The sequence below is a fragment of the Diadema antillarum genome, unplaced genomic scaffold, assembly GCF_040938485.1.
Source record: "Diadema antillarum isolate AM-2024a unplaced genomic scaffold, OU_Dant_1.0 seq00000169_RagTag, whole genome shotgun sequence".
Lineage (NCBI taxonomy): Eukaryota > Metazoa > Echinodermata > Echinoidea > Diadematoida > Diadematidae > Diadema > Diadema antillarum.
The window spans coordinates 432,337-454,179 of record NW_027271238.1 but is presented as its reverse complement, the minus strand read 5'-3'; the positions used below and the strand labels follow the sequence as shown (position 1 = coordinate 454,179).

General features: G+C 39.3%; 2 protein-coding genes across 2 annotated transcripts in view; both read right to left on the bottom strand.

The window, feature by feature from the left end:
- LOC139728209 (leucine-rich repeat and WD repeat-containing protein 1-like) overlaps window positions 1-7,252 on the bottom strand; it is a 30,242-nt gene extending 22,990 nt beyond the window's left edge. Inside the window, exons 1-5 of the mRNA XM_071639169.1 lie at window positions 7,170-7,252; window positions 3,235-3,374; window positions 2,194-2,436; window positions 1,591-1,704; window positions 465-617 (exon numbers count right to left, since the gene is read on the bottom strand). Of these exons, the coding sequence (XP_071495270.1) occupies window positions 465-617; window positions 1,591-1,704; window positions 2,194-2,436; window positions 3,235-3,374; window positions 7,170-7,182 (663 nt within the window). The 5' untranslated portion in view covers window positions 7,183-7,252. The remainder of the gene's footprint in view (window positions 1-464; window positions 618-1,590; window positions 1,705-2,193; window positions 2,437-3,234; window positions 3,375-7,169) is intronic.
- An 8,349-nt stretch (window positions 7,253-15,601) lies between these two features.
- LOC139728176 (neuronal acetylcholine receptor subunit alpha-6-like) lies at window positions 15,602-20,821 on the bottom strand. The gene is made up of 6 exons (XM_071639139.1): window positions 20,690-20,821; window positions 19,592-19,636; window positions 18,336-18,445; window positions 16,955-17,840; window positions 16,256-16,450; window positions 15,602-15,805 (listed from the first exon to the last, which is right to left on the bottom strand). Exons 1-6 carry the CDS (start codon window positions 20,783-20,785, stop codon window positions 15,602-15,604), a joined length of 1,536 nt encoding a protein of 511 aa, XP_071495240.1. The 5' UTR covers window positions 20,786-20,821.
- Window positions 20,822-21,843: the final 1,022 nt, after the last annotated feature.

Sequence of the window (21,843 nt, the reverse complement as noted above, 5' to 3'; positions counted from 1 at the left end):
CCACTGATTTTGGAACTTCAGAGCTGCCAACCTTTGAAAGCACAAATTTTGTGTTGCGACATTGCTTACACACAAATACAGTGAATAATATGTGCCTCCAAAGCTTGCTGGGGTGACTAAGAAAACTTCCATTCCCATATCGGGAAAAATACTAGCATCTTTTGTAAAGTGCTTTTGTGCAAGCGAATACAAATCTTTGTTGGGTATTTTCAATAATTTCTGACTGCAGCTGTATATAGTAAATGTGTCGCATTCAAGCTTTTTAATCTTTTTAATGGATTCTTAAACATCATCATTTTGTAAGTATTTACATTTCCTTTCTCCTGCATTAAAATCGGCAAGTCTGCCACAACAGTAACCGCTACATGCCGCACTGTGCATGTGCCAATATGCAAAACATGTGGTTACACTTTTAAGTTACTACCCCTACAGATACGGGGAGGGAAGAAAAAAAGCCCCCTTACCATATGATGTGTGAACTCCTGCAGGGCATCGGGGCCAAACTGCACCTGGTTCTTCAGCAGCTCGACAAACTGCTGCTCCAGCATCTGGATCTCTGCCTTGCTCATGGGGTCCTTGAGGAGTGGAGCGCAGCTCTCTGCCCACAGGACGTGGACCTGGTGGGACAAACAGCAAGCGTTGGACAGCACACATGGAATGAAACAATGCAAGAATAAAAAATGCAGCTGACTTTGTGTCTTTTACCCCTTTCAGTAACCCTCTTGGCTCGGACCAGGAGCGGACCAAGTCGAAAATTTTGAGTTTATGAATGGGTGGGGGCCAAAGTGGTCCGCGCCAGGTGCGGACTATTTTGGTGCTGCTGCAGCTAGCACCAGGCGTGGACCAGGCGCGGGCCTGGCGCTGATCGAAGAGTTTATGAACGATAGCAGCGCCAGGCGCAGGCCAAAATTCCTTTCACGGTCAAAGGTCACAGCTTACGCTGCTCAGCTCATAAGCGCGTCGCACGCACATTAAATATCGCGCAAAAATGCACTTCCGCTCTGTCCATGAGGTGTTCAGTTACCATGGCATTATCCCTTACTTGACCGAGTTTATGAATGGGTCATCGTAAAAGAAGCGCGGCTCTGCTATAGTTTCATACTGAACGCAAGTTTAAAGGCTTGGCGCGGGCTAATTTAGCTCGGACCAGGAGCTGGCCAAAAATGCATGAGTTACTGAAAGCGGTATTTGTTTGCCAATGAGGTCTTGTTTCACTTTCTATGATGATGACCTGGAATAGCAAATACTGCCTACAGCTCCCGTATTTCATTTCTATCAAAAGGCCAATGTTAAAAAGAGGATTTGATTTTGACTGCATATGACTTATAGATGCTACACTCTTAAAGTCTGATTCTGGTCAGTGGATGAACATGTAGCTCTATGCTTCTGAATATTTCAAATCTCCTAATATCTCCAAATCCTCTCCAAATCAACTTTCTGACATACTCTCAGAAGTTATTTTGTTGGACATACAAATCTCAACATTCTTTGTCTTTTTTTTTATAAGGTCATCACACTTTTATTTTCAGCTGAAACGTGTACCAGAGACCACTGCAAGAAGCACAGCTAGTTTAGAAATCTCTTCTCTACCTGTTCCTGCAGAGTTTCTTCCATGTTCAGAATGGTTTCCCGCAGGTCAACCTCCTTGCCATTCAAGATCTTCAGCTTGGGAAGCATGTAGACGACAATATACTGGTCTGCAACCTGCAATGTTGACGACAGAAAAGCCACTTTTAAAACTACCCAAAGCCTTCACAATGAAAGCTCTATATCCTGTGACTTAATGTATACCACTCAACAATCATAAATTGAACATGATACACAGTTTCATGTGGTATCAAGGCAACGATTCAATAAGCATAGTCCAAACGTCAAAACGCTTACAAGTTTCTAAAAGATACAATGTTGTTTTCCTTTGTTTTCATTTGTTCTCAGCAGTTTGTAAATTTGAAGTTTGTCAAGTGTCTGCTTCTGAGGGAAAGGATGTGCTGAGCTGCTTTCACTACTTTACTTGTTTCCAGAAGCAAATTCAGCATGAGGTCAGCACTGAGGCTAGGCTAGCTAGTACCATGCTCATTCAAAGGACAGACAGCCATACTGCTATTCTGATACACATAATTTTGGATATTTACTGATCAGGAAAAAGGAAAGTCCCCTAGTCATGAATTTCTGTAATACACTGAAAACACTCACAGTCAGTTCATTGCTTTCGATATGCAGCTCTTCTAGGTTGGGAAATTGCTCCAGGGTCTGCACCGAGCGCAGCAGGTTGTTGTTGCAGTTGAGTTTCTTGAGGTGGCGAAGGCCCAGCGAGAGGGGGAATCCCGTCAGCCGGTTGTTGGTGACATTCAGGTCCACCAGGCTGCTCATGCGCGAGAACACAGAGGGGTCGAGGGTTGAAATGCGACGATTGGAGAGGTCAAGATTCACTATGTCCTGTGTGTGCAACGATTAGAAAAGTAACAGCATGATCAGCACATTTACTATGATCCACATGAATGATTACATTCCACAGATATGGAGCCAGTACGACATGAACCTTATCAGGGTTCCCACAGAAATTTGAAAACAGAATTCCATGACTTTTCCATGACTAAATTGCTGCTTTCCATGACTTCCTTTCTGGCACGGTTTCCAAAATCAGACATGTTATGATGGCCTCCACCTCCCCTCACAGCAATCTGTTCCACCTACTATCTTACTCATGACATGTACATCTATTATCATTAGTATGGTCCAGGGAGTTCTGTAGAATTTGGGATGTCACAAAACTGGGAAAAATGGAAATCATGAACACCAATCATAATAGCAGAGTATGATCACAGAGTATGAGAGTTGCGAGACACGACAAACTGGAAAGCTGCCATAGCCAAGACAAATTTTTCCAAAGTCCCTGACTTTTCCATGACCACAAATTTTTCCAGGATTTTCCATGACTGTGGGAACCCTGCTTATCAAGCACTACTCACAGAATGGGTTTTGAGATCATTCCACCTGCTACGTACTTCCCATTGATCGCACACGCAGGACCTGCAAAACTTCTTTACATCATCAAATCACTCATGCCATATCAAGTAATTACCAACAAAGACAAATGTCATGCAGCCGATGAGCCCCTATCGCCATGAGAAGATATTTGTAATCAATTACGGTGCTTGATTGCACCACTGGCTGAACTTGAAACGGAAGCACTTCATGGTGGAGCAGTGAATAACTTTGCATGTAAAAAGTTACCTGTAAGGTCGAGCATCCACTACAATTCAGCATCATCTTCTCCACAATGGAACTGCTGGAGAAAATTTTGGTCGGAACTGGCACAGGCACGTTGGGATCAGGGGCCGGGAACACCCGACTGGTCCCGATCATGCGACTCCCTAGGAACAAGAAGAAACAAGACCAAGAAAGAGAGAGAGAAGACACATATGATCAAACACTTTGTTATCATGAAGTTCAGTACACAGTCACATGGAATACATGTTCTTTGGTGTGTGGACATTTATTTTTCAATTAACTTCACTCTGCTGAAATAGCATGATAAAAAATGTGAAAACTTTGAGAAGATAATCTAATATGTACAGAAATACTTCATCCACAAATCTTCAAGCACATGTATGGAGTTCAATTATACTGGCCAAGCAATAAAAATCAATCATGCAAAACTTAGCCAGTAGTTCCCACTTCTTCTTTTTTTTTTCTTTTTATAGTAGCACACCAATTTCTTCTAGACACTGCAAGGCCGTTTATACAACACCATCATGGGAGTGGCCATGATTGGCGTAATGGGTATCCTGTCATTTTTTTAAATTTGATGAGATGAGATCAACGAGATAATACTGCAGAGGCAAGAAATCATTTCAAGGTCCCAAAGATTAAATATTTTGATGATAGGCACACTGACGCCTTACTGATCATGTTATGTACATTGCATTTTTTCATTCAACTTTGCTTTCATTGCAAACTGGTGGCTCTTCTGGGTAAATTCTGTCTTCAGATTGAATTCATTTCTCAAAATGCATGTAATCTGGGTTACCTCTTCACCAAGGTGTCTCTTGCACTCACTCGTTATGGGATACCCCATGTTTGGGCATTTAAACTAATAAGAAATTAATGTCATAATTGTATTTATACTGGAATAAAGGTGTCTACACAATAAGTGACAATATATTCATAAGTTATGTTACATGGTATGATCTTACTTCAATCTGTATAGTTATAGCTTAACAGTTTCTCCTTTTCTACACCTGCTTTCATATGTACTCAACTATTGATATGTAATGAAAAGATATGTATTTCAACAGTTTTACACACGTGGAGATGAGACGACACGCAAGATTTGCTCATGGATTCTGCAGTTGTAAACGTATGAGAAAAGACAGGTTTCTATAACCTTTATCATTTTATGGGAGCAGAAGACAGCAAATGTAACACCTTGCCTCTACTTGTAGCTACAAGTAAAACTAGCTGTAGCTGCCATCGATAAACTGGTAGAGAGTTCTAGATCTAGTCCTAAAATAAATCAGTACTGGAACAGAAGTATGACTACAATGTACATGTCTATATACAAGTGTATGTAACATACACTGTAGTCCATAGCCATTGTAGAGTCAATTCAATTCAATTCTAAATACATTTATTCCATTCAGATCAGATCAATTACAAAGATACATTTACATGGACTATGATAGGTACGGTATACAAGCAGGGATCTGATGAGGACATAACACTAACACAGGTACATTGTAACTTGTGTCGGGATGCCCTCATACAATATAACAGTGTCAATGAAATTGATACAATAATTACGTACTACAAACACAAATATGCCAAAGGCAGAATTGAAAAGAAGAAGAAAATAAACAAGGTACAAGTCTACAGACCCCCCCCAAAAAAAAAAAAAATAAATAATAATAATAAAAAAAAAATAAAAAAAATAAAAATAAAAATAAATAATAAATAGATAGTGCACATGTGTGCTTGTTTATCTTCCGAGGATCAACAATTCTGGCAAATCTTTTTACAGGGCCCCAGTGCATTGAAAAAAAATATATATTTCTCAAATCTGCTTTTTTAAATACATTTAGATGAGATACTGGTAACAATGTACTGTAACATGCAGGGCAGGTGAGTTCCACAGTTTTTCATTCATTCATTTCATTTATTTCAAACTTCTCATAAAAATGCAAAGAACAAGGCGAGAACAATAACATCAGCAGTGTTTATTTATTTCCTGATGACACAAAAATCTTCAAGCATGTTACATATTTTGTACTTCAAATGGTGTTGCTGCTTCTTGCAGAAAGATCTTGAATGTCTCATTTCCTGGTCAGATAAAGTGGCTTCTCAGATTCCATCCGTAAAAGTGTTACATGTATGTTCTTACATTTGGCAGTCAAGAAAAGCAACATGATTAAACTATGAATATTGGAAATGTATAGATTTAAATCTCTCACATGTACTTTCATGTAAGGACTTGGGAGTGGTGGTTGATTCTAAATTTAATTTTGATCAGCATTTCAAGGCACAAATTAATAAAGCGAATAGATTGGTGAATTTAATACGAAAAACATTTGTACATATACACAAAGATAATGTCTTATTATTGTATAAAGCTCTGGTAAGACCTCACTTAGAATACGCCCATGTAGTATGGAGTCCTTATTTGGAAAATATATATATATAGGGTAAGAGTACCAGTATTCGGTCACCTACTGGGATTCGGTCACTTATCACTAGTCACCAGCCAGTAAGTTCAACTGTCACAACACACGCAAATCACATCAATTCACATACTTGCACACTCATTCACAACAGGAAAGTCCCTTAGTCCCCTCCAAAAATCCATCCAAAATCATAAATTTCACCATCAAAAGTGCAGAATCGGCACGACTTTCCCAAAAGCGTGTGCGGATTAAGCCCAATTTTAAATGTACATGGGTTGAATGCAAGTGCCGATTCCCCAGTATTCGGTCACCAACGGGCACCGCCACGTCCCCGATGCAATTTTGCGCCAACAAGGTAGTGCGCAGCGCATTTTTCAGCTGCCGTGATCCCAGCATGAACATGCATTGACTTTGAACGCGCACATCGCGTGACCGAATACTGGTTGCGGTGACGGTATTCTGGGGGATTTTCAAGGTGAAATATTTTGGGATTTTGTGCAGTTCTGCGAGATATTTAACAAAATGAAAATTGAGATTAAAGAAATTTGATATATTTCACATACATTGCTGTAGATATGATGTATGCATGTATGATGTATTGCCTTAGTTTAAGAAATATTGCAGAAAAGCTAATGACCGAATACCAGAGGCTTTAACCTATAATTATGTTAGGCCTAAACCTTACAAAATGTTCAAAGGAGAGCCACAAGACTGGTAGAAAATCTAGATCTACTTGCTTTACGAGCTTTCTCTCATGAACAGAAGTTGATTTATCTTGGACTCCCAACTTTGGCTATCACCGAGCGAGGGGTGGGCAATATGATTGAAGCATGCCATTCAAGCTTTAAATATGATCAAAAAGTAGTGCCTGATTAAGATTCAGGTCTGACAAAAAAAAAACAAAAAAAAATGCACGAGGACATGGTAAAAAGTTTTATATTCTTAGATCACGTACCCCTACAAGAAAACAGAAACCCTGGAATAGTTTAGCAAAACACTAAGTTTTTAGCGTTAGAATCTAAAAATTTTAATACAGTCACAGATGCACGCACCCATTGTCTACAGTTTGAAATTTATTTGGATAAGTTTAGGAATTTTTTAGTCAGTCTGAAAGTTTAAGATCGACTTGGCTTCTTTGTGAAGCAGGCCCCTGAACAGCCAAAAAGTAAGCCAATCGAGTCTCGGGTGGATGGCCAGCCCCAGCAGGGAAATCAATTCCTATCACAATCCGCTCTTCAAGATTGAATGCTGAGCCGAGAGGCACGGTCACGGAGCGGAGGACGCGGACGCGGACCATAACATACTCGCTCACTCGCTCGCACACAAGCTCTGCACGTACTTGTACCTCGTTCACCAGCGTCATGTCAGAAGAGCAACTTTGGTCAACAAAATTATTTGGGCGAGTTCGTATGTAATTTAGAAAATATATATTAAATCATGAGCCCTGAGGTAAGTCTCTACCTCAATGCAGACTTTATAGTACGATTATTATCACTATAGAGCACTGACCTCTGTAAGCCATCCTGAAAGCGGTGAATTTTGTTGTAAATTAGGCTCTCCAAATGTCGACTGCGTTGCTTTTGCTGAAAGATACTCACAAAAAGGCAGTACGTAGTAGAACGTTGGTGGCGCTATATACGTTTAGGATTTTGCGTGGCGTTCTACGTTATTATTCCTTATCACGTATTTTTAAAATGTATATAATCAATAAAATCAGTCATTGGAAATACAATATGTGCAGAATATTACTTAAGTAAATCACTAACATGTAATTTAATGTCATTTTACCTTTGCAAAAAGAAATCAGACATTTGATACAATAATCTTATATAGATTCTTTTTTGAATTGAGACTAAGTTAAAAAGTATGCTGCCACCATGCGTTCCATGTGAGAGAGGGTTGTGAGAAAGAGTGGGAAAATGAGATGCTTCGAAATGGTGTCGAGTTTTATTAGCGTGCTTTTGGTATCGGGTGCCTGAATTGTGTGTGCGGTATTTTTCTGCCTAAGTACACATGTTTTTGTTTTTGTTGTTGCTTATATGTTTGTTTGTTTGTTTTTTATTTTATGGGACTATCTTCTTCCTTTTTTTTGGGAGGGGGTGGGGGAGGCAGGGTCAGACAGAAAGCTACTATGATCAAGAGATCACTGCCAACCAAATAAGCCTACATCTGGAAAAACCGTAACATCCCATGAGCAAAGCGGTTCTCCGTTCTGCATTCAGCCTTGCATTCATCACTGTTGGGCTACAAAAGCATATTTTCTGATCCATGATAAATGCATGGTTATTGCATTATTACACGCAGAATCATTCAATATTATCCTTAGGCCCTTTGAGAGGGCTGGAAGCTGGGCTGGGCTCCTGGCACTTTTTCCACTATTGTGAGGACAGAATTGAAAGAGCACCCATGAGATGCTTAGATACAAGAAACGCTGACTTCCACTCAAGCCTTCAAAATGTTGATAAATATTTGTGGGGGATAAACTTTGCCCAAATGCCAACTGTCGATGTTGCCAATTTTCTTTTATCCAGGGGTGGAGCCCTCTACAGCAATTGAGCTGTCCAATCACCTTATCGCGCCCTCTCTGGTTATTGTCCAGTATTGCTCAGCCTGTGACAGGTGGTATTCTCACGGAGTTGTTCAGTTTCAGTTTCTGCATTCCGTTTATAAATATATAATATTATGTGTGTGTGTGTGTGTGTGTGTGTGTGTGTGTGTGTGTGTGTGTGTGTGTGTGTGTGTGTGTGTGTGTGTGTGTGAAACGGGACATACAGGTGACCATCTTCATAAACAGGGCTTGACTAAAAAGATGGCCCCATAACAGATGAACTTACGACATGAAATAAACTATCTATATCCTAAAGGGTATAGTATGAGTTGAGGTGAGGATTCAGCTTTTCGCGAAATACTTAGAAACCACTTTATAAATTGTCGAAGAACATGCAATTCTAAAAGGAGTTTAGAGTTTATTTGATGAAAATCGGTGTTGAAATGGCTGAGATATCCAGAAACAAAGTAAAAAAAAAGCAATCTTAATAAAAGGCATGGGTCCCACCTTTTAATAGGATCACTTTGTTTTGGACATCTCAGCCATTTCAAAACTTATTTCATCAAACTTCGAATTCCTCTTAGAATTAAATGCTCTTTTATATTTCATGAGAGTTTTCTAGTTATCTCAAAAGATCATCACCAAAAAGCGTTGGAAACCTGAAGCCTTAAATTGCTGTCTGAAAAGTATGTACACTGTAAAAACATCGGTGTTAGATTTAACACCATGGGTGTTAAATCTAACACCGATCAAACTTCAATAGAGGACCACACCCACAGGTGTTGAAAATGTATTGTGACGGTGTTAAAAAGTGTTCGCCTGGTACTTCGTGGTGTTAATTTGACACTGGCTGGTGATATTTTTGACACTGCGCTAGAGTTAATTCAATAATGACACCGCATGGTGTTGATTTGATATTGGTGGTGTTAATTTCAATGGTATAACACCCGTCCAGCTTCAATAGGGGACCACACCAACTGGTGTTACTGTGGTGTAAATGTGTATACACATTTTTTTTTCAAAAATCAAGTACTTTATTGGAAAATTCCTTATCGTCTTGTTGAAGTTCAAAATTAACAAGAAGTGCCGTAACTAAGAAACCATTAAAAAAACAATTTTAAATTTTGAAATAACACCCGGAGGTGTTAATCTAACACCATGAATGAGCACCGGAAACTTAACACCAGCTCGGTGTGGTTAACGCCGGACTTTTTGCAGTGTAGGCCTATATCATTAATTTTAAATCTTTTTGATTGATAAAACGGGGGATCGGAGCACCTTACATACTAGTATTCTGCCATCAGCCATAATATAATATGACCTAATCACTTTATTGAACTACAGACGTCTTAAATGAGGCTTTGACACGAATTCTAAACGATTCAGAGGAACTATTTTGTTACGACTAAGATTTCAAACATAATTATATGTACACGTAAAATTTTGGTTGGACCGGCCTTCTTTTAAGGACGGAAGAGCGAAGTTTAACCAATGGAAAAAAACCCTGAATAGTCAAGACTGAAGTATAACAAGTTGGTTTAATTAGTTTTGACTGACGCGAATACATTTCTTTCGCGCACATTGCAGAATTCTTGTGTTAAAAATTAAATTGTTGTTTTTGTGATACGTGTTTTTATTCTTATGCAGAATTATATTTATCATTGATGACAGATGTACGCGGGTTATTATCTGCCTCCCCCCCCCCCCCCACTTTTTTTAGAGGCTAATTGTATGCAAATCTAATGAGGGTGTGGCGGAGCAATTCCTGTCCGATCTCAAGTGTGATTATAGACATATATAACAGTGATAAGAACTAGTTACCCTGATGCTATGTCCCCGACCATAACGTGTTCAGCTCGTGTTGTATATTGATAAAGACAATATAAGACTCATACATGTAAATAAAGAAATATTGTAGTATTTTGCCAGCTAACTGCCCATGACACAGAGTTTAATTCATCTCTGATGCATAAACTTCAGGTCCAGTGCTTTTTTCTTGTCTTTTTTGAATGATTGGGGGTCTACTCTTCTTTGCTGTGCCTTTCATAATAACGCTTACCCGCCCGTTTACAGTATTTATTTATTTATTTATTTATTTATTTATTTATTTATTTTTTATTTATTGTCTTCTTTATAAAAGCAGGGTAGTCCCATTCAAGCCGCAAGGCTTGCTTTCCAAGGGAGCCCTTTAAAAACAATGCACGATGCATACCCAGATTAAAGGACAAGTTCACCTTCATAAACATAAGGATTGAGAGAATGTAGCAATATTAGTAGAACACATCATTGAAAGTTTGAGGAAAATCAGACAATCCGTTCAAACGTTATAAATTTTTGAAGTTTTTGTGCAGTACCCGCTGGATGAGAAGACTACTGCAGTGTATGAATAACTTAGATGTCACATGCGTACAACAATATAAGGAAAATGTAAAGAGAATTTCACAAAATTCCATCTTTTGAAAAAAGTACACATTCCCCTGACTCGTTACCGACAAATGTTATGGGTAATATTATTCCCCCTGCCTTTAGAAAGAGGCAAGTCAAGTGCTCTTTAATTATGCGAAAAAAGTGAAAATATGTTGAATTTTCTTTTACATTTTCTTTATACTGTTATACGCATATGATGTTGTTGTTGTTGTTGTTTTGTGTTTAGTGGCGTTTTCCATTCTCTTTAGAATATTTACGCCAAACACTTATCTATAAATTTCTTTTCCTTTTATCATTTTTTTTTCAAAAAGAATATTGTAATGAGTATCCTTGGTCAGCTGTCGGTACGTCTATTTGCCTGCTTAAAATATCATATCTTCTGGCCAATCCGGCTCATTGTCTCGAGCAGACTTCTCAGCCATTAAAACGGCCTAGGCCCCTCCGATATGCAGGCAGTAGAGTCCGATGCTTACCAGCACAGGAACCTCAATTGGTCCGATACAGAGCCAAACAAAACAAACAAGCAATATTAATAAATTACAAATATATATAATAATCACATATACATTCTTTAATAAAGTAAGCAATCTCTGGGCTGTGGTGCGCATGAAAAGCCTCTTCAGGGTACCTCGAGGCAGAGTTAGTGCAAACTATGTACATTCATAACATGTATGAAAGTTTAACAATAAAATGGGACAAGATGTTGTCGTTGTTGAGTCGATCCGGGGGAATCCGGGATCTCACAAGCTGTAGTAGTCTCCTCATCCAGCGGTTCCAACACAAAAATTTAAAAAATTCATAACTTTTGCATCGATTGTCCAATTTTCCTCAAACTTTCACTGATGTGTTCTACTAATATTGTTGCATTTTCTCAATCCTTATGTTTATGAAGGTGAACTTGTCCTTTAAGAAGCAGCCCGATCAGACGCCGTGCGACTTCTGTACAGCGACAGTGCAGTGTTTACCTGTTATAGTTAATTAAGAACTAATGGTTTTGGTATTAGCTATTTATACACGCCGGGGCGACACGGAAGACAACATTGAGGGGGTGGGGGGGGGGATCAACATTACGAAGTAGTAAATCTTTCAAAAATGAGGAGTTCCCATCCCGCCCCCACGGCCCGAAATTGGTTGTCTGCATAATGGACGGTTGGTTTGTTGGAAGGTCTGGTGTATCTTTGTAGTAACAGCGGTGGATCCAGAGAGGGGCGGGGGCGCACGGGTGTTGTGTTCGGACGCGCGCCCCTCTTTATTTTTTTGTTAAAACAAAAGAAATGAAATGAAAAAAAAAAATGGGGGGGGGGGGCCTCGTGCGCCCCCTCTAATTTTGTAAAGGCGCCTCTTACGGAATTCCTGGCTCCGCCCCTGGGTAATGTATATTGTGAATTCATATTTGATTTGGGATTTGCTCGATTGGCATCACGTTTTAATGATTCCATGAAATTCAATGGTTTCCGCTATATATAGTTCAAACTATAATGTATGATTGCTCAATATATTCTTTTTTTTAATTTTTCATTTTGTGGTAATATTGCTCATCGTGTTTCATAATGTAGAAAAACGAATCCATACCAGAGTTAACAATAAAATGGGACAAGATGTTGTCGTTGTTGAGTCGATCCGGGGGAATCCGGGATCTCATGCACACAACACACAAATCAAAATGAAACGCCTCGTATATAGAAGCTTGTGCATGGTACGAAGTGGAACCCACTTCAAACCAAACATTTAATGCAGTTATATCAAAAGGCACAAACCAGCGTCAAAAATCAGCTTCAAAACACAATTACATAATATATCATGTCAGTTTTTGCACGGGGCAAAATGGAAACAGCTACCTTGTGTATGAAAGACCGAAACAATAATATTATCCGGTAATGTTCCGCGTATTATATAATTATGTACATTATGATACACTTTACATAAATCCAATCCATTCTTCTGTTTCACATTACACACACAAAAAAGAGTTCTACCGTTTGCCATCACATAAGTTCACACGTTATTGATGACATAGCACACTTCTAGGGCATGATTGCATATTCATATGTGAGGTTTGAATGGATGCATTGAGCGTTGCGGCACGGTGGGATGCCTTCGTTCATCGTTCAACGTCAGCACACATTCCTTCGCCAAGCGATACGCGTCACCCAGTGACGTGTACATGATACAGTGACACGTGACTTCCTCCAACAGCTTCGGATCAATTGGCAGTGAAAACCTCTTCTTTTTCCCCCAAACCACAAGTAAAGACCCCAAGTTAAGTGTTTGAAGACGCATGAATCGGTGTTCAATCCCTCTCCGGGAAACACAATCCTTCTAAATTAAACAACAACAAATATGAATAACGAATGTGTAATCATCACATTGCAGAAAGTTATCTCATGAATAGGGGCGGAGTGACAGACGGCGCAACTGCAGAAATCAAAATTATTTTGCGTTTTAATGTTATTGTTAGAGTGATATTGATTTTCGGCATAAGATTTAATGTGCTGGTGAACCTCGTATATGCACAGTAAGCATAGCTGGAAGAAGGAAAACCTTTATGTATTTCACATCCATAAAGTCATCAACGATGTGAAAACATTCGTCATCCGCTCGATCTAGCTCCCAAACGTCTGACTTTTACTGTTTCTCAGGTAGTGAGAACTTACTGCTCTGAATAAATAACATGAGCGTATTCATCGATATGGTAATCGTTTACCTACATTTGAAATAGGATAGATATAGATATTACTTACGAAGCTTTTATCATAAGACGAGCTAACTCCATGCTTATTAAGTTGAGATATCATTAGCTAAAGCTGCTAAAATGATAAAAAGAAACGGAATATTTTTAATCATAATTTCAGGAATACTCCCTGTTGTTACAAGTGACGTATTACTGGAAAGGTTCTATTTTGCTCTATTTGAACATTGAATATGATGGACTTTGATACTTCAAAATGTTTTGAAACGGTGCTTGGCCTAATCTTGCAATTAACTCTTCATAATGTAGATATTCGGACGTCATGCGGAGTTGGGAAATAGCCGGGAATTTTCTCAACACACGCCGTCTCTGATACAAATGAATATGATAAGAGTATGCGTGTGCATGTGTAGGCCTGTGACGTTAAGTGTGTGATCCCATGTGTGAGTATTTGTGTGTGTTAGTGTGTGTGTGTGTATGTTTGCGTATCAAACATTTTGTGTGAGTTTCATAGTTGTACCATTGCACCAGTTATCACATTGCAACTGGATCAATATTTCTTTGAACTGATTCTTTGAATTTGAATATTTCTTTGTCGTGATAAGACACGTCGTAGGATAGAACCATTGAGAACTTTTGATTCCATATCAGTAATCTATCGAGCATACCTCCGCTCTCTGCCGCCCATGCAGGCAGGAACGTGAATCTATGTTAATAATGATATTATAGTCGTGGATTCGCGGAATTCAGCACGTTTAAACATTTATCATACAATTATACTTTTCATTCAGCTGTTGAAGTAGATTCAGGTCATACCTTAATTCTGACAAGTTGCGGCGAAGCGTCATGAATCATTTATGATATAAACTTTTATCAATATTAACTCTCTTCTTAATTGACAATGATTAATGGTATCTTGAAAAAATGTTATAAATTTTATTACTGCACACTACTATTCCCCTAAAACACCTGGGTATTTTTCTTACACGATGTTCCTTGGTTACAACAAACGAGGAAGTACATTGTTGACAGTATGTACAGACGTTGGTAAATTATACATTATAAAAAAACATTCTTAAAGGGATGGTACAGTATTGGTGGAGATGAGAATTGGGCTTTTAACTTTTTGCGAGATACCAAGAAAACACTTATGAAATAGTACAGAGCGTACCATTTTAAGAGGAATTCAAAGTTTATTTGATGAAAATCGGGATTGGAATGACTGAAACATCCAAAAACAAAGTAAAACAAAGCGATCGAAATAAAATGTGGGTCCCACACTTTATTAGAATCACTCTGTTTGGGATATCTCAGCCATTTCAAAATCAATTTTCATCAAATAAACGTTGAATTCCTCATGGAATTATATGCTCTTACATATTTCATAAGTGGTTTCTCATTATCTCACAAAAAAAAATGTTAGAAACCTGAAATTAGGTCTCAACCAAAACTATACAATCCCTTTAAATTCGCATCACCATGGTGCACGAGCTCAAAACTTTAAGGATTATAATGTCTCCAGTTCTCATTATTTCTCTTCCCAAAGCCACTTGATATTAACGTTTGAATTATTATCCGCATGGTCAAATTAATCCGAACATTCTTGTAAAACAGATGACCATGATAATTAACTGCTTGTTAACTATAAATACTTCGGCAAAATCTTGCAGCTTTGTGTTTGTACATGTCAATTCATATCTATTAGGAATTGCATCCGTACCTCCATCAATCAAAAGTCGTTTAGTTCATTATGATAAAGCGACTGTGCATTAATGCCAAGGAATTTGTAATTTGATACCACAGTGATGACACACATTTTTTTATAAAATACATTATATCATTATTTGTTTGGTATAATATATGCTTTGCAATGGCATACACTTCATACATTCATGACCTAACTTTTGAGCGTCATTACAAGTAGTTATCGGTGACTGAGGTCATCATTGGCATAGCTCACAACTTTCGAAAAAAAAATCAGCCAATATCGAGCGATAAAAAATATAATAAATAAGTCGGACAGCACACAACATGAATTCATGGTATTCTGCAGACCTTCCAGTGGTCTAAAAGTTTGTTCTCGAGTTTTGCTTTGGGCGGGGTTTAGGGTTCGTAAGTACGCACAGCAGAAACTATAAATACCAAGGACCAGATGAGAATCTTTATCGTAGTAAAAAACGTTCCGTGACGCAGGTGATTGCATAAGTTCAACTATTGGATATCTCCAACGAGCTTTGTCTCCCATTACACTGGGTGCGTATTCCCATACCCCTGCGATCACGCGTCGTGGATGTCGGCGTAGGACAATTTCTGCAGTATGATAGGCTCGTCGTATGTCAGGACGGGGTGGGCATCCTTTGACTCCCAGAAGATCGGGGCTTGGATGAAGATGACGACGGTGCCCACCACGGCCACGATGAGGAAGACCCAGAGAAGGACTCTATCGATGACCAGGGCGATGAATTTCCAGTCCTCTTCAGACTGGGTTGGGGAAAATGTATAATTATGGAATAGTGTGATATTCGAATACAAAACGACTGAGACGCTTAGGTTGTGACAAGCTGAATAAATCATCAATTTGGACCGGAAGGTATCGACATTATATGCGTTGTTCATATTCACACCACGAAATAATAGGGCTTTATCATCATTGGCAAAAAAAGTATGTTTAGCCATGTTCGTCAAATAACCATAACCTTGCGAATAATCATTACCTGGAGGTAAACTTTGAAATCCTGTCCGGTATCCTGTCTACTAAACACAAAACTGCTCCTAAACCAAATATCTTTTTGTAGGTTTTGTTCTTAAAGATATGACCGAATTTCCTTCGTAGATATTAGACTATCTAATAATATATAGCTATAAAACACACAGGTAGACACACACATCTAGATGTACAGATATCGATGTAGAATAGAGATAAGACGGTACCTGGTCTAGTTCGTCCTCGTACGTGATGTTGTCTTTGATGTACTTGAGAGCCGAGAGAAGGGCCTTCCACTCCTTGTCTCTGTTCTTCTCGTCGTCGTCGGACTCGCTGGAGTCGCAGCGGAATCGTCGCAGGTTTCTATTCTCCGTCTCCCGTCCCTCGATCTCCTCACGGAGCGAAGGCGTGATCGTGCGAAGCTGTGAAGAACATTCACGACATAACGACATTAGTTGATTTTAGATATGACACATCCTACACACAGAACACATTGTGTCATTGCAGAGTCCAAACCGTTTCTTGCCTTAGCGTATTTACAGCTTGCATAAATTATAATGCTAAGTGACATTACGTACATCACTCTTAAAATTTCCCATTTTGGAACAACTTACCCTTAGAGGTAAGAAATCAACATTCGTGAACATTTCTAAATGTAAGCTCATGTAACGCCTTTTAGTCTCAGTGATTTTTCACTTTGAACTTAGCTGTTGCAATGCATCGAATATTTGTATAATTTTTGCTCTTCGTGGATAATATGATGATGTATTCAAAGATTTAGCTTCGTATATTTCACGTGACCAAAGTACTTCTGGCGTCACTTCAAAGCAGGTTTACATGTTGTTATCATTTGCGAAAGTTAAAATGATGTCACTTAATATCCATATTTTCTTTGTGATATCACTATGGCTGCATTGTGTTATTACCTCAAGTTTGTTATAGGGCTTTCCGTTGAATCGTTTGAAACTGCCCGTTTGTCCGTTTCCTGACATCCTATCATCCCAGGCACCGGACGTTGAGGGCGTAAACACGTAAGGGTTGTTGTACTTCCTGATCGCTTCTTTCTGGAGTTTCTTCTTCAGCTTCTTCTCCTTTCGCTCCTTCACGCCGTCGGGGCGCTCCATGCAGAGGGCGCGAGGGAGGTAGACGAGGAACCAGCGGCGGAGCCAGTCGGGAAGCTCGTGCGTGGTGATGCTCCGGAAGTGGACGTTGATGGTGACGACGGTAGCGAGAATGGAGAGCGACACCATCGCCATGGTGAAGAGCATGTAGCGGCCGATGAGGGGAATCGTACGGGAGGTGGGTGGGATGAGGGACGGAATGAGCAGGAGGAACACAATGAGGGCTAGGAGAACGGAGATGGAGAGGGTGATCTTCTCCTGGGCGTCGGACGGGAGGTAGAAGACGAGGGCTGTCATCAGCGAGATCAAGACACAGGGAATGACCAGGGTGATGATGTAGAACAACGGGTTCCGGTGCAGCACGAACGTGTAGGTGATGTCCACGTAGATCTCCTCGCAGCACGGATACTTGATGGAGGAACGCACGGCCGGCGAGTCCACGATGTCCCACTCACCGTTGGAGCGGTAGTTCTCGCGTTCTACACGGGGGCTGGTCGCACGCAGGTCTACGGAAGAGCCATCGTAAGTCCACGAGCCAAACTTCATGATGCAGTTCTGTTCGTCGAATGGAAAGAATTCGATGTCAATGGTGCATGAGCTTCGGAAGATAGCAGGTGGCTTCCAGGTGACTGTACCGTCATGTAGCACGGTGGCGCTGTTCATAGTTTCGATGTCGTACGCACCTTCAGCTCTATAGATGGACATGAAAGACAAGATCAAGAAGAGAAAAAAAAAACGGAAAAGAAAATAAGGAAGCGAAGACGAAACAGTAATATCTGCTACTGCAGTCTGCCTTTGAACCAGAAAAATCCAAAGAAATGGCATAAGGGCATAAATTCTGATATCGACTTCTGAAATCGCCCAGATCAAGGATTTGAGGGGGAAACCCCATCACAGTGCTAACCAAAGGGGTGACATGACGTTTACTCCTGCGACAATTGCTCCTGCCTGATTTTTTTTCCATGGACTTAGGTTTATAGGGATAGGATTGTGATAGGGTTTTAGGTTTAGTTTGATGTGAGGATTAGGAGTAGGGTTCGGGTTATATTTGTGGGTAGAATTTATGTTTGGCTTAGCGTGCAGATGTTTCATGGGAGCAATCGTCACAGGAGCAAATGTCATGGAACGTCCAGAAGGAAGGTTCATTTTTCATCTGCAGAGTTCAGAGACGAAAGAATGTACTCACGTGTTGTAGAGAACAAGGTCTGGACGCCAGAGCTGCTCGATTGGAAAATGGACAGCTAGGATGCCGTCGAAGTCTTCGGGGTCCCAAACCAATTTGTAATCTTTCCACACCTGAAAGATGGTCATAATGAAGCCAGGACATTTCAAAGCTTATTTCGGTTTTACTACATCGAATAGTGTCTTATAATTGAACACTCACACATTTCGAGGTAGTATTGTTTACAATCATGAGAAGTGTAACCTTAATGGATCATTCATGAAGTTGCCGGGAATTTAGGCGCTCACCATCTTCGGTTATGTCCTTAACAGTGATACGTTGTAATTCGCATCTTGCCTTACGTCTGAATGAGGCAAAGCCATCGCATAGAAATTAGTGCTTGTTACCAGTTAGGTGAAGTAAAATAATTTTAAATATTCATTTTCGTTGTTCACCATGGCAACTATAACATCCATTTAGCTTGATGTTAATGCAACTGGCCACCCAGAAGTATGTGCCCGATTCGAATCCTAATTGATTTGATATTCAATCCATCGAGTTTTGTCGCAGGAGAGCTATAGACAAACCTTCTTAATTTTAAACTCTCTTTCATATTACTTCTCTTCATCATTATTAATTTTGTACTCTTTGGCATGTCATGTTTATTTTATTTTTCATATCAACCTCATGAACGGTAAAAGACCTATCAAAATCTGCCTGTGCTTGTTTTCTTCATTTTCGCCTTTGTTTTTTTTTTAATCTTTTACACGGCCCTATATACAGGTATAACCTAGTTTTGTAACGCGTAGGTTTAAAGGGATCGTATAGTTTTGGTTGAGACCTAATTTCAGGTTTTCAACATTTTTGGGTGAGATGATGAGAAACCTTTTATGAAATATGAAAGAGCATGTAATTCCATGAGGAATTCAACGTTTATTTGATGAAAATTGGTTTTTGAAATGGTTGAGATATCCAAAACAGAGCGATTCTAATAAGACCCACACTTTTTTACGATCGCTTTTTTTTTTTATTTTGTTTTTGGATGTTTCAGTCATGCCAAACCCGATTTTCATCAAATAAACTTTGAATTCCTCTTAAAATGGTATGCTCCGTACTATTTCATAAGTGTTTTCTTGGTATCTCACAAAAAAGTTAAAAGCCCAATTCTCATCTCCACCAATACTGTACCATCCCTTCAACGACTTTCACTATCGAAGCACACAACAAAGAAACGACAGAAGGATGAGTGTTGAGACACCTGTTACAAAACTTAGACTCACCTGTTTTAACCAAATACTTGTTATCATGATCTGGTTCTTCTCATCCTGAAGAAAACAGAAAAAGAAATCATACTGATTAAAGCTTTCCACTCAAAATTGTGGAAACGTCATGAAAATAGACACGCAACAAAATATTTACTTTAATACCGAATGTATACCTGCAGTAAGTAATTGGGAAAGCTAAGCAAATGAATAGTTATCGGTCCTCTTCGAATTGTTTTTCAGGTACCTTTTACGGTGCACGTCATGATCATGAGGATTTTTCGTCTTTGATTATACTCACGCCGTCACCACTAAACATCATCTTGCCTAAGTTCACAATAATATAAACACACTCCGTACATCTTTTTTTTTTCACGGTTTCTCTCCCTTTATGAATAGATTTTTAATGTCAAGGATTCAAGGTATTAATCGTCAGAGGAAATTGTTCATGTTGAATGCACAGATCGAAACTAGCTTTAAGAAAAATGGGTGGTTGATATCTCGTGCTGTCCAACATTCTATCTCCCTGTAACACTGAAAAATACTGCACAATATCATTAACAAATCACTTAATTTGCAAATTCTTCTCGATACATGCAACAATATTCAAGAGAAATTTGTCAACAATGAATGAATGAATGAATGAAATGTAGTCATTATTGTTGTCTAATTCTGACTACTTTAATGACTAATCGCCTAAAACATTATATGTATTAATTCAATAATATATTGGTATTTAATGGAATAACCACAATGGAAGTCACGTGACATGAGAAATATGATTCGCAGATTCTGGAACACACACACATATATAATATGATATATAATATACAGTGCATATAATACATTTATCTATCTATTCATTTATTTATTTATTTATCTATCTATTTATTTATCTATTTATACAAATACCGTATCCGGGCAATTACCCCCCCCCCTCCCAGCTAAATAATGGTTACTGGTATAGGTTAGAGTAAAGATTAGGGTTAGGAGTATTGGGTTAGTGTTACGATTAGGTTCAGGATTAGGATTAGGATTAGGACCACGGGGAGGGTCCGGGGTAAGTGCACAGGGGGTAATTGCCCTATAGACCCTACAAATACATCTTCCACTTACGATGTCGACGAGCTGGGAGAGTGCGAGAGTGAGATCGACCATGAGAGTCTCGGAGTCGTTCTGGACGGGTCTGATCAGGGGGTTGTACTTTCCCATCAATTTGTTGTAGAGGTTCTCAGCCGACTTGGAGGCATTGGTTTCTGTGGCAAAACAAGGGGACAGCAGACAGGTGCACATTATTTTGTGAGAATGTTACATAATCCCCTGCACGTACTTGCGTGATTCTACATATATTCTTATTTCATATCTGCATCAACTAAGGGATTAACTCAGGTCAATGAGAGGGGTCATCCCACTAGACCGCAGCCCACTAGACATGCAGCCCACGAGCTCGACATTGAAAACAGGTTCACGAGTCATACAGCTCACGAGTCATACAGCCCATGAGTTCGACACTAGGCAAATATTCAAGCTCATGAGCTCGCCACTTTTGAAATGACTGAGATATCCAAAACCAATTTTAATCAAATAAACTTTGATTTCCTCTTAGAATTGTGTGCTCTTCCATATTTCATAGATGGTTTTTCATTATCTCACAAAAAAGAGATAAAAATTTGAAGTCCTATCTCAACCAAAACTATACCATCTAAAGCTTATTACTTACTAGAAATGAAATCGGCCCTATACAAGAGAAAACGACATGAGAAAGCATCGCTCCCGTTGCCAATGAGGGCGCTGTCATTAATACAGCTGACCGAATTTCATTTTGCAAAGTAGCTGAGGAAGGACAGGACATCATGTTCGAACATAGCTGACTCACTCGCTAATGAAGAGATCGCGTTAACGATATTGGATTATGAATCTTATATTCTGCAACAGGGGGCTGAGTAATAATGACTTATACCCATTAGTCCCACGTTTAAAATAGCGTGTATATCTCTGTGGTAATACATTTCCCCCTCCTTTTAATCTTACTGATGGTGCATGCTGGCGCTTTTTTTTTTTTGTCACACCAGTGACCATGCGTAGTGTAGTCAGTACATAAGGCAAGATAAAGGAAAATGATGTTTTTGTGTGATAGCATCAATAGTCATGTGGTCACATGGGATGCGTTGAAGGTCAAAGCTGATTAGTTCTCCGATGAGAATCGCAAAGTGCATCTATTGGCCTTCAACTCAAGTTTGTCGTCTGACAGTAGACGCAGAGCGCCAAAC